This window comes from Cornus florida, unplaced genomic scaffold (assembly GCF_030987335.1).
Source record: "Cornus florida cultivar Cherokee Brave unplaced genomic scaffold, ASM3098733v1 CherokeeBrave_3.0.0_Hap2_Chr03, whole genome shotgun sequence".
In the NCBI taxonomy this organism is placed as follows: domain Eukaryota; kingdom Viridiplantae; phylum Streptophyta; class Magnoliopsida; order Cornales; family Cornaceae; genus Cornus; species Cornus florida.
In genome coordinates, this window is record NW_026775573.1 from 26,263,298 (window position 1) to 26,276,739 (window position 13,442).

Below are 13,442 nucleotides of genomic sequence, written 5' to 3' on the forward strand. Positions count from 1 at the left end.
TATTTAGTTATCCTAAAATATTGACGAAGAAAAAAAAATATTAAAATTTAATAGAAACAATTTATTCATAAATTTTTGAAAAGTTATTTTATATGTCCGGCTCAATGAGTTCGATCTCAATTTCAATGTAAGTTTTTATCAAATATTAACAAAATAAAAGTAAAAAAATATTTTATCTAAAAAATATATTTTTTTTTTAAAAAATATTTTACGTTGAAACGAAGACTAAGCAAAAACAATTATTTTAAACCGCACCAATTCCAACTCTCTTTCTTTTGATTCTCTATACCATGTTCAACAATCATTTCATAGGCCTTGAACTTCACAATAAATTAAACTAGATCGCACTTGTGTTTCACATGGCTTACATTTTGTCAACTGCAAGTTATACCACCAGCAGACAAACCTACTTATATATTGCATATAATCAGAAGTTACATCCACATCAAAAATACCTCACTTCCTCTCTCTTTCTCTCTCTGTAGATTTCTCTCTCTGCACAGGCAACAGGATGAATCCTGAAACTAAACATCTTCACCTCTTCTTCTTTCCCCTAATGGCTCAAGGCCACATGCTTCCAATCATCGACCTTGCCAAGCTCTTCGCAGCCCGTGGCGTAAGAGCCACCATGATCACCACTCCTCTCAATGTCCCTATCTTTACCCGAGCAATCCAAAGATCAGAAAGCCTCTCTACCAACATGATCACCATCAGAGCCATCACATTCCCAGCCAAAGAGGCTGGCCTTCCTGAAGGCCTCGAAAACCTCGACCTTGTCACTACACCAGAGCTCCACATCAAATTCTTCCATGCCATAAACTTGCTCCAACAACCCTTGGAACAGCTTCTACAAGAATGCCACCCCAACGGCCTAGTGGCCGATAGGTTCTTCCCGTGGGCGACTGACCTAGCAGCCAAGCACGGAATTCCTAGATTAGCTTATCGTACATGTTTTTTCTCCACTTGTGCACAGGACAGTGTGACCAAGAACAAGCCTTACCAGAACTTGTCATCAGATACTGAACCCTTTATAATTCCTGGCCTTCCCGATCACATCAACATGACAAAACTGCAGCTTCATGATCATATCAGGCTGGGTTTCGAAAATGATTTTTCGAGATTGGTTGGGAGTGCAAGAGAGTCCGCAGACAGAAGCTATGGAAATATTTTCAATAGCTTCTACGAGCTCGAACCAGCTTATGCTGAACTATACAAGAAGGAAAAGAAAGCATGGCATGTTGGCCCGATGGTACTTTCCAACAGGAACAACGACGAAAAGGCGGCAAGAGGAAAGAAATCATCAATTGACACGCATGAATGCTTGAAATGGCTCGATTCCAAGAAACCTAATTCAGTTGTATATGTATGTTTTGGCACAGTGACGAGATTCCCAGATTCTCAACTAATGGAGATTGCAAAGGGTCTTGAGGCTTCTGGGCAAGAATTTATATGGGTAGTGAGGAGAGACGAGGAGGAAGAAGATAATAGCGAAAATTGGTTGCCAGAAGGTTTCGAAGAGAGGGCGAAAGGGAAGGGACTAATCATCAGAGGTTGGGCACCCCAGATGTTGATTCTTGGTCACAAAGCAGTTGGAGGATTCGTGAGTCACTGTGGTTGGAATTCGACACTGGAAGCAGTGAGTGCCGGGGTGCCCATGGTGACTTGGCCTGTGTTTGCTGAACAGTTCTACAACGAAAAATTTGTTACTGAGGTTCTGAAGACTGGTGTTGGAGTTGGAGTTCAGAGATGGGTTAAATTTGTGGGAGATAGTGTGAAGAGTGATGCTATAGAGAAGGCGGTGAAGCGTATAATGGTGGGCGAAGAAGCTGAGGAAATCAGAAGCAGATCGAGGGTGCTGGGAGAGATGGCGAAGAGGGCTGTTGAAGAAGGTGGCTCGTCTTACAATGATTTGGATGCCTTAATCGAAGAGTTAAGGTCATTTCGTGATTGAAGTGCCAAAAAAATTAGCTTAGTAATTTGTTCTTGTTGGGGTGATGCTGGTAATCTTTGTTTCAATAATTTAAACTTGCCAGTCTTGTTATGCATGTCTTGTAGTTCTTGAATAAGATCAACAATTTATGTCCGATTCATGCTTTCGTTTTTTCTGTTTCTGTTTGATTATTGCTTTTAGAATGAATTCTGTTATGACAATGCTGCGAATCAAGAAACACTACAGAAATGTAATCACACCACACATAAATAATATAAAAATTTAGCATGGTTTGACAAAACCTGAAAATTCGGCAAAAGTTTTTAATACGTGAAAAATACAAAAAATAAAGTTTTACAAGTTCCAATCCCTCACTATTTATCTTTGTCACTTTATATATTCCACTTCAAATTCTAAACGCCCTTATATATTATGTTATAAGAGAATACTAATTCCTTGAATCTAATGGGTCGTTATTACCCGACACAAAATTCGGAACATAACGTCACAAATTCCAATTGCAGAAATATTTTAGATAAAATCCTGATAAAGAAGAGGATTGCATTAGCTAACTTTCACATTCTAACGTAAAATTTTGTCATGAACTTCTTGTTGTTATATATGTATGTATTATATCTGTATGTCATCTAATAAGTCTCCTCTTCACTATCTTAGATGCCTCTCTGCAGACCCGAGAGATGCAGGTGGCAGCTTTAGACAAAATTTGTAAATGTTGTGAATTTTAAGGTTTTTATTTACTACTAAAAGAATATTAGATCAGAAATTTCATTGTGTCAGATACTCGAGAATAAACTTAACTTGAGCTCGAATCTTATTTATTGAAATACATTAGATTATAGTATTGGCCAAGTGTTGCAACATTTGACTTAACCATAAGGTCATAAAATGAAATTATTTTGTAAATATGTTTCATAAGATTTTTAAAACAATATGGAAGATTTAAGAAGCTAGAACCTACATGTTTTCAATCAATTATTTCTTATGTTGTATTTGGAAGATAGAATTAGTATTTTTGAAGTTGGAATTGAAGGCAAAATAGTTAAATTTTTAACTAAATTTCTTCCCATTATAATTTCAAGACACCAATTTTATACTTTTCAACATAGCGTTATAAATTTTTATTCTCAAACAAGTTAAATAATACTCGTCATTTCAAGTCCAACTGTAAATTTCAAATTAAATCACTTTAATAGTTTATTGGTATAATCTATTTATCAGTAAAGTGCAAAAAAATCTCCCTATTACATAATGAATGTGCCAAAAAAAAATCTTTGGTGTTCAAAAAAATTTCTACATTTTTCAAATTGAGCAAACAATGACATTTTCTCAATTTAAAGATTGAAATACCTAAAATACCCTTAAAGTAAAATAAAAAAATACTAGTATATACAAATTTTATTAAGGATATTTTGGGGTAATTATTGGCAATATTAATCCATATTGCAAACATTCTTTGCTTCTGCGTATATAAGCTGCAATTTGTTCAAACTACTTTTTAAAGTTAAGTGTGTTTGAATAATTAGGAGAAGGAAAGGAAATGATACAATTAATTACAAAGAATAATGGATAAACTTTACTTATATATAATATAATGTTCGCCCATTAAGAAAATGGAGATGAGAAGATATTTGATGAGATGAGGTTAGAAAAATGATGAGAAGACAAATGAACGAGTCCACGACGAGATGAGGTTAGAAAAAAGATGAGAAAGACAAGTGAAAGGGTCGAGAAGACGGATCGAAAATATAAGCAGGAAAAATTACGGCTTCGCTTGGATGGATGAAATTGGAAGGAAAAGAAAAAATAGAAATCTGCAAATCTGTGAAAGAAAAACCTTTTACCTTATTAGTCACATAAAGCATGATTTTTTTATTTATTTTATTTATTTATTTATTTTTTTAAGAAAGAGTGGAAGAGAGATGATTAAGGTGGTGGAGTGGGAAAAGTCAACTGAGAGGAAAGCATGTTGTGACGTCCCGCCTAATTCTAAGCCCGTGACAATGTGCTTGGCTTTATTGGTGCAGAGAATACGGTCAATTGGGGCAGCCACCTAGAGTTCAGCCCACGCCCATCTGCACAGTTTCAATGCGATTGCGACATGTTTGGGGCAGCCACCTAGAGTCCAACCCACGCCCATCTGCACAGTTTCAATGCGATTGCGGCATGTTTGGGGCAGCCACCTAGAGTCCAGCGCACGCCCATCTGCACAGTTATTCCCTTAATTAGTTATTGTGGTTGGATACTGCTACATGCTTTATTGGGTGCAGAGAGTATTGCCAATTGGGCCCCACATGGCCGACGATACTGCGACATGTTTGGGGCAGCCACCTAGAGTCCAGCCCACGCCCATCTGCACAGTTTCGATGTGATTCCGTTTATTAACGGTTTCACTTTCTTGTTTTCATTTTTTTTAAAAGTAAAATTATTTTTTTGATTTCTTGAACTAAAATAGAAAATAAAATATTATTCAATAATTTCTTTTACTTAAATATAAAGTAAGTTTAATAACTTTAATTTTAATTTTAATTTAATTTAATTATTATTATTATTATTATTTTCATAAAGTAAAGTGTGAACACGATATATATATATATATTGGGAGAAAGAGATCTGGGTTTGCGCTTGTCGACAAGAGGGGTAGAACTTCGGCTGCTTCTCGGCGGGCTTAGCCTCAACGGGCTTCTTATCGTGGCGAGGGAAAGTGCCGCCATTTTTGGCCTTGATGGCCCAGAGACCTCTCTTGTGTTACATCTGGGAGCGAGAGTACTTGTTGATGCCCCGAATCAGATCTGGGTTTCGGCTCACCTTAGGAGTCTTCTGCTTCTTCTGCGCCATTGATACTCTCACCCCTTTCTCTCTCTAGAAATGGTAGTAGTATCGAAATTATTTTAATTTTAATTTTGTTTTCCTAATCTTGTGTGTAAGAGATGGGTCACAAATGATTACAAACATGTATATATATATATGTGTGTGTGTGTGTGTGTGTATGTATGTATACAACCTCTGTATATAGGTGTGAATCTAGTTGAATTCACATCTGTATCTCTCTTCCGATGCCGGAATCGTGGACCTCAGCCTCATCAAAGAAATTGAAGATTCCACTGTGGGTGTTACAGAAGTGGCTTGCCTTGATCTGGGTTCGATTATGGTGGATTCAGGGATGATATATGGTTGGAAGAGAGTGTAGTGAAGATAAGAGCGGCGAGCATGGAGAGAAGAGAGATGTTATAAACGAGACGGCAAATCACGCACAGCTTATTTAGAATGAACAGTGACCCGTGTGTAACAGTGCAGGAATCAATTTCCCGCAATAGTGCAAAAAGTACAGAAAGCATAAAAAAAAGTCAGTTTTCACTTTCTTCATTCAAATTGATTTCACTTTCTCTTTATAGAAATCAGAATCAATTTTATTAAACATAATTCTACTTTTATTTCTGCTTTTTCAGAATTGAGGGTAGAAAAAACTTCCAAACAAGCCCTTAATTAGTTATTGTGGTTGGATACTGCGACATGCTTTATTGGTGCAGAGTACGGCCAATTGGGCCCCAAATGGCCCACGATACTGCAACATGTTTGGGGCAGCCACCTAGAGTCTAGCCCACGCCCATGTGCACAGTTTTAATGCGATTCCCTTAATTAGTTATTGTGGTTGGATACTATGTAATGTGTTATTTTATTATTAGACCACATAAGGGTGAATAGTTTCACTCTACTCATCAGTGAATAGTTAAGCATTATCCTTCGCTTAATTAGTTATTGGAGAGGGAGAGAGAGAGAGAACTGGAACCATCTAAGTCAGCGACAGTGCGATGTGACACCGCCTCTTCGACTGTTTTTTGTGACAACCTTTTCGATCTACACTCACACATCATTTCAGACGGCCACACGACTTCTCTGATCTACTGTTGATCAACAGCAAAAAAGTATATAGGTGAGGAACCATGGAATCGCACAGTTCGGTTCCATATACACGCGGTTCCAATTTCAATTCCATGATTCCATTTTTAAGAAACTATTGTGACTGGTTTCAATTCATGTCAGAACTGAATCGAACCATGTGCACCCTTAAAAGACATCATCAACTCCTTTCCTAGCCAAACCCCTAATTTATAGCATCCAAACAGAATGCTTTAATTTTACTAAAATGAAAGGAAATTGGTGTGAATTTTTGCTTGTAAAGATTGAAAAAGACCTAAATCACGCAAGCGCGAGCAGAGCACAAAGGCTATAAACTTTTTAAGTCTCACAGGAGTGAGAATAAGTGCATGAATACTAACAACTGTTTAAAAAAAATTTGTGATTTAAGAAAAGACACGACTTTGACATTACTACGTATTTTTAAATTTTTAGGCGAAGGCCAACTTAATTCCCTCCTCCTTTGCTAGGTAAAGGCCAGGTTAATTCCGTCAACTCATCTTGGAAATCTAATAACATCAACACCATCTGAAACTGGACGGCGACAGTGCGAGTGACGATGAAAAGTGCTTCGGCGACATCGAGACAGCGAAGAAGAGGATAGCAGCGCTAACATGTCAACAATCTGATGATGTGACGGCTTAAGGGACAATAGGCGATGGTGAGGGTTGTTGTAGCGGTTGTTGAATGGTTCATGACGGCTTTGCCATAGTGGCGATGGTGTCTTGTTTGGGTTTTATGCGACTGAAGGGAAATGGGTTTTAGGGTGTGGTGTTAGTATATTGGGTTGCAGAGGTAGCTAATGGCAGCGGTCCTTCTTCTTGTTGTTGTTCTTCATCTTGATGATGGTTCATGGGATCTGTGTATATGATTGATCGTTTAAAAAAAAAAAAAACTCAAAACCCTCTTTTGCTGAATCAAAACCTTAACAAAGAAATTGAAATCAAGTCCGCAAGTGAACAACCAGAGCAAGTCATCAACAGATTTATCGTAATCCTAATTGCAGAATGAGAGAGAAATAAAATGGTGGTGTTGGTTTTGTTTGGGGAACATATAAGTTCCTGTGGATTGATGATGCAATCACGTACAGTAACTTTCATTGATTATTCTTCCTCTCTATTACTTATTATTATTATATATTTTTCATTTTATTATAAGGTTATTATTGTCTTTTTAAACAAGGAAAAGGGTAATATTGTCATATTATAAAATTTGATCAATGAATCTGTAGAAAAATAAATGTAACGTTAGGATGTCATTCAGCACAAGTGCCAAAACCCAGAAAGTGTCAAAATAATTTTGCCCAAAACATAGGAAAAGTGAGTGTAATTCTTTTCTTCTTTTTTTTTTTTTTTTTTTTTCAATTTCGTAAGAAATATGTTAATTTTGCCGACCGCTGTTCACTTGACATTAGCCGACAATCACTAGTCAAATGTAGATTGGTACAACTAGGCAGACAACTTTATTCTTTCAATCGGACAATATTTGCTTACTCAAATAAAAAACTTATACTCACCGTGTATGTGGCGCAATATTAAAATGACAAGTATACTTATATTTAAAATAATAAAAATTAAATAATTTGATAACTAATCAGTTTAAACCAAATGAATTCGAATCAAATCTTAATTCTCTCCTCTCCCCCTTGTTCTCACGCTTCCCAAATCTCATCCGCCTCTCCCTCACCCCTCTCTCGCGCTCTCATATTTTTAGAGAGAGAAACCCCTCTCGCGTCTCCGGAGAACCGGAAGAAGAAGAAGAGAAATAGATGTGCGCAGAGGAGGAAAGAGAAGATCAAGAAGTTTTGAGGTAAGTAACTATATTTTCTCTTTCAATTAGGTATTGAATTTCTAGTGGGATCAATTATTTAGATGCCCTCTTCTGATTTTATATTTTAAATATCTAACTTGCAAGAATCATATTTGTATGCGAAGTTTGGTATTCATCAGTTAGTTGTTAAACACAAAAAACTGGGTAATGACATTTACTACGTTCTGTTTCGTTAAAAAAAAAAAAAAAAAAAAAAATTCAGTAAGATTGTCCATATAAAACCTATGGCATTTGCAGTAAGATTGTCCATGTAATCTTAGATATGTTTGGTTTAGTTGAATTTTTTAGTATTGTAGAATTACTTCTATTTAGTTTTGTACAACTAAAATAGATTATATATAGCCAGCCAAAAAAAAAAAACTAGTGAAATACAGCTCTCTTGTATGAGTTCAATATGAACTTAGTGGACAAGTCAGAACTTAAAAATGACCATATCTTCAACATCCAGCTTCTCCCTTTACCACACTCTATATTTTAATCCCCATTGAATGGATTGGTTCAGATCATTTGATTTGAACTCTATTTTTTAAAAATACTATTTTATTATGTGAATGGCTGCTACCGAGAACAAAATCGTAGCCTTTGTAAGTACAGGTTAAATACAAGCTTGGTTCAGGATCATTTTTTTTTAAGCTCTGTATTAGTTTTGTTTTAGAGTTAAATCAATTTTCCACCTATTTTTGTAACTAGTTAAATACAGGGTAATGGAGAACATGGATCATATCAACTTAAGCAAGGAGCAACCAGATGAATGCGAAAGTAATTTACAAGCCGATAATTATTGCCCTTCTCCTACTAATGAAGAATCTTCAAAATGCGATGAATCCAAGAAAGCAAATCAAGAGAGAAGTGAAGAACCAACACTTGGGATGGAATTTAGCTCAGACGATAGTCCGTATGAGTTTTATGTCAAATATGGTGGAAAAATTGGTTTCGATGTCAGAAAACATCATCAAAAAAAAAAAAATTCAAAGGGATTCATGACAAGGGTTACCTTTTGTTGTTCAAAACAAGGTCATAGAAAAGAAGACAAACGATATAAAAATTCATTGTATCATCAACCAATTTCGAGGGTTGGTTGTGAGGCCAATATGACATGTCTACTTCAAAAAAATGGGAAATCCAAGATTGTTTCGTTCCATGGATGCCATAATCATGAATTGATTGTACTCCTATGAAGCACATGCTAAGAGTTAATCGAAGTATATCTAGAGCTCAAAAAGTACATGCAGATGATGCAAATAAATCGAGAATACCAATTAAAGCAACTGTAGATTTAATGAGCAGAGAAGTTGGAGGACGAGAGCATCTTGGATTTTTGGATAAAGATTACAGAAATTACATGCATAGAAAACGAAATACAACAATGGAAAAGGGAGATGCTGGGGCTATATTGCAATATTTTCAGGAGATGCAATCAGAGAATTCATCTTATTTTTATTCACTTCAACTGGATGAGGATGATATGATCACCAATATTTTTTGGGCAGATGCACGTTCAGTGGCTGATTATGGCCTCTTTGGAGATGTTATTTGCTTTGACACAACTTATCGAACAAATGATTATGGCCGACCTTTTGCACCATTTATTGGAGTTAATCATCATAAGCAAACAGTGATATTTGGTGCAGCTTTATTATATGATGAAACCGCTGATTCGTTTAAGTGGTTATTTGAGCCTTTTCTTGGTGCCATGTCTGGAAAACAACCAAAGACAATTCTTACAGATCAATCTGCAGCAATGGCCAAAGCAATTTCAAATGTGTTTTCTGAAACTCACCATCGATTGTGTGTTTTGCACATTTATCAGAACCCTGCCAAGAATTTGAGTCATGTGTTTCATAGATCAAGCGAATTTGCTCACGATCTTAGCAAGTGTGTATATGACTATGAAGATGAAGACGATTGGTTATTGGCTTGGAATAACATGCTTGAGAATTATTGTTTAAAGAAGAATAAAAGGTTGAAGGATTTATTTGAAGTAAGAGAAAAATGGGCAATGGTGTACGGACGACACACTTTTACTGTAGATATGAAAAGCACACAACGCAGTGAAAGTATGAACAATGTGTTGAAGAACTACTTAAAACCTAGACATGACCTTTTAAGATTCTTTGAACATTATGAGAGGTTTTTGGCAGATCGACGATACGAAGAATTACATGCAGATTTCTAGATTACGTGAACTACACCAATGTTATTAACCAATGCAGAGATGTTAAAACATGCAGTAGAGGTTTATACCCCAGAGGTTTTTGAATTGTTTCAGAGAGAGTACATGAGTTGGGGCAATTATTGTATATATAAAGTTGGTAAAGTTGGGATGACATCTGAGTACAAAGTATCTTCTGTTGGCAAATCTAGAGAGCATTTGGTCAAATTTAAGGGTTCAACAGAAACAGTCACGTGCAGTTGTATGAAGTTCACTTTTGTTGGCATACTATGCGCACATGCATTGAAGGTGTTAGATAAGAAAAATATCAAAAGAATTCTGTCTCAATACATCATGAAGAGGTGGACGGGAGATGCCAAAGCTAGAAGTATCATTAATTATCATGTGATCAAGTCTAATGATAGTCCAAAGGAGTCTATGGGAAAGCGTTATAGTAATTTGTGTCGCAATTTTCGTGAGATTGCAACTTTGGCAGCAGAACATGAGAAGCTATCTGCATATGCACATGAACGTTCTATTCAATTGCTTAAGGATTTAGAGTTAATGAAGAAAACACTTTCTCTAGATGATGGAAGTATCGGGGATCCACTTGCCAATTATGTGGCAAAAGAAGTTTATGGGGTCAAAAAGAAAGCCACTGTTGGAAGTCCACGGGGTCGACTGAAAAGCTCACTTGAAAAACGGAGGCGTAAATCACACATTAAATCGACCACAACACCTATGAGTCAACACGTATCCATTAAGGTATTCATTTTAAATTTAAAGAAGAAATTAACTTATGATTATTATTATTTTTTTGGGGGGGGGGGTGATTATGTGTCAAGGTAAACTTACTAGTATGTATATATATATACAGGGTTCTACACTCAATAGTGGTAATTCATTCGAGCTAAGTGATGTTGGATGTGGAATTCAAACCGCTGATGTTTTGACTCAAGTAAGACAAAAAAAAATATTTATTATAACTTGTCTAATTTTATTTATTTAACTTTTTGGTTATATTTATAACTTGCCGATTCTTATATGCACTTCACTCGTCATTTTCATTTAGTTGTTCCTTTCTTAGTGAATAGGAAAAAATAATGCAACATAAAATACCATAGTAACTTAAGCTGAAACTTGTTAGATTTGGAATAAGCTAAAGTGATTTAAGTGTATTTTAAGCAATGCCTTTTAACATCATTATTCATGAGTTACTGTCAAAATTAGAGTTGAATTATCACTAAAAAACCAACTGTACTGTAGAAAAATAGTTTATGTTTATATTGAACTGTGAGAGCTTAGTGATGGTTGTATTTTTCATTGAGAGTTCTTAAGCTTACAAACTTCATGAAATCGAAGTCTGAAACGAGTCATAAAAATGGTAAAACTGTCTTGATCATTATAATAAAAAAAAAAAAAAAAATAGGACTAAACTTATTCATTGGGATAGCTTTAAATTGTTGCTCAATGGAGGGTTTCTCTCAAAATCATAAACGCAATGCATCAACAAAATACCATGCTATATAATAAAAGATGTATATATTATTAAGTTGGGTGAGAGATTGGTACAATTGCATGCGTTGATCACTCCTTGCAGCTCTATAATAATAGAACAGTGTATATATTATTTATACTTGCTTGCTGACAACAAAGTCAAGCAGCAGATGCAGACCTCTTTTAGTTCAAGATCAAAATGTGAGAACAACTTGAGCACAAGCCTTGCTACCATCATCTCCCATTAACGGTACTGGCTTGCTAGTTCACCAGCCTTGACAATGTAATTTGGAGCTGGAAAATCTTCTCCCTTGAACCACCTATCCAGCATGTCCTTCGTTCCCGCCGCGTATCGCAGCTGCATCATTCCAATTTTTTGTATTTGAGTTACAAATAAGAAACACAACAAAAGAAGCAACTATATTGAAATATAAAACAATATATTTTTTAAAAAATTAAAGCTTGAATATATACCTGAGCATCAATTGTAGTGCCAGAAAAATGAGGGGTCATAGCTTGGTTTTGCATGTATCGCCAAGGGTGGTCCTTTGGAGCTGGTTGTGGATTCCAAACATCTCCACTATAACCTATGAATCAAAAGGAAAACACTAGTTAAATGTTGCATGTACTCACAACATCCATATCTCGTAAAATTCAAAATGTTGGAAATTACCAGCAATATGTCCGCTATTGCAAGCGTCAACAACAGCTTGTGTATCCATGATTGCTCCTCGAGCATTGTTAACAATTAGAACTCCCTTCTTCAGCTTACCAATCCTAGCTTTGTCGAACATCCCTCTAAAGCCAATCCAGTATTTATCCTCATTAGTTTTTATTACAGTTCAAAAATGTACGTCAAACAACATTTATAATGTCTTGAAAGGGCTTACTTGGTTTTCTCGGTAAGAGGTGTGTTGATGACAACTATGTCACATTTGGGAAGCATGGAGTCCATATTCTCCTCATACTTTGCCCCTGTTAATTTCTCCATTTCCGCATCCATCTTGAGCCGATCATGATACAGTAGATTGCAGTCGAAAGCCTTCAACCGTTGAAGCAAAAGCTTACCAATACGTCCACAACCAACAGTTCCCACAGTCTTTCCTTGAAGATCATAAGCTCTATAAGAACAACCTGCAACATTCCAGTCACCCTTGCAAATTTGATTGTATCCCGCCAGATAATTCCTGCAAAGAACCAGGATTCTCATGAGCTCATCCTCTGCAACCGACACGACGTTGCTTCCAGTGACTTCTGCAACCGTTAAACCTGCAGCAGCTGCAGCCTTCAAATCAACATGGTCAGACCCAATTCCAGCTGTGAGCAGAAGTTGCAAATTCTTGGCCTTCTTGATCCTTTCAGCTGTAACGTAGGCCGGATGGAAAGGGGTGGTTATCAGCACGTGGAGATCCGGAATATGCTTTTCAAGTTCTGCAAGAAAGAATCATATAAACACAAGATCTTGGTTAGCCTCTACAATCAAGAATGCAATAAAATACATAGAGTAATATTGTTGTTGACACACTTACCACAATTAGGGCCTTCTTTGTCATCAGTGACAATGTAGTGGTGACCTTTGGATTCCAACCAGTCCTTTATGCCCAAGGCATTTTCTGCACACCCAACAAAATTGGGATTCATGGAAGCATATTCATTTGCTTTGTAGAACACACCAACTATCTTTTTGCTTCCAGAAGAGGACTGTTTACAATGAGACACACAACCATTTAAGAACAAGGCATACTTGGACAGATTCAAAATAAAACATTGTGAATGGATGGTATGGGCTCCACCAGATTGGTCCAACTCCATATTAATTTTTTAAAAATAAGAAATTCTCTAAACTTAACCACCGTAACAACATATTAAGAAAGGTGAGTGTCAGCTCTCAAGCTATGGTGAGCTCACGCTCATGTCTAATGGTCAATTGTTACATGTCGATAAATGAGACACGAGATTGCGAGATGTTAAAATGGCTTACAAGTTGTCTATTAAGAATCAATGAAGATGAATTTCCAGGTGAAGCGAATGCCCGAATTGCAGACGCGGCTACACGATTCATCGCCATATCTCTCACTTGTGATTTGAATTGAGAGT

General features: G+C 36.3%; 4 protein-coding genes across 4 annotated transcripts; 3 read left to right on the forward strand and 1 right to left on the reverse strand.

The window, feature by feature from the left end:
• The first annotated feature begins 343 nt into the window (after positions 1 to 343).
• On the forward strand, positions 344 to 2,096 carry LOC132300012 (scopoletin glucosyltransferase-like). The gene has a single exon (XM_059796937.1). It carries the CDS (start codon positions 512 to 514, stop codon positions 1,949 to 1,951), a length of 1,440 nt encoding a protein of 479 aa, XP_059652920.1. The 5' UTR covers positions 344 to 511; the 3' UTR covers positions 1,952 to 2,096.
• A 6,304-nt stretch (positions 2,097 to 8,400) lies between these two features.
• LOC132301312 (protein FAR1-RELATED SEQUENCE 5-like) lies at positions 8,401 to 9,872 on the forward strand. The gene is made up of 2 exons (XM_059798576.1): positions 8,401 to 8,634; positions 8,877 to 9,872. The coding sequence occupies exons 1-2, from the start codon at positions 8,401 to 8,403 to the stop codon at positions 9,870 to 9,872; spliced, it is 1,230 nt and encodes a 409-aa protein (XP_059654559.1).
• An 18-nt stretch (positions 9,873 to 9,890) lies between these two features.
• LOC132301313 (protein FAR1-RELATED SEQUENCE 9-like) lies at positions 9,891 to 11,084 on the forward strand. The gene is made up of 3 exons (XM_059798578.1): positions 9,891 to 10,613; positions 10,726 to 10,806; positions 11,079 to 11,084. Exons 1-3 carry the CDS (start codon positions 9,891 to 9,893, stop codon positions 11,082 to 11,084), a joined length of 810 nt encoding a protein of 269 aa, XP_059654561.1.
• LOC132298708 (formate dehydrogenase, mitochondrial-like) lies at positions 11,019 to 13,413 on the reverse strand. The gene is made up of 6 exons (XM_059795090.1): positions 13,327 to 13,413; positions 12,875 to 13,046; positions 12,236 to 12,776; positions 12,019 to 12,143; positions 11,820 to 11,932; positions 11,019 to 11,703 (listed from the first exon to the last, which is right to left on the reverse strand). The coding sequence occupies exons 1-6, from the start codon at positions 13,411 to 13,413 to the stop codon at positions 11,590 to 11,592; spliced, it is 1,152 nt and encodes a 383-aa protein (XP_059651073.1). The 3' UTR covers positions 11,019 to 11,589.
• Positions 13,414 to 13,442: the final 29 nt, after the last annotated feature.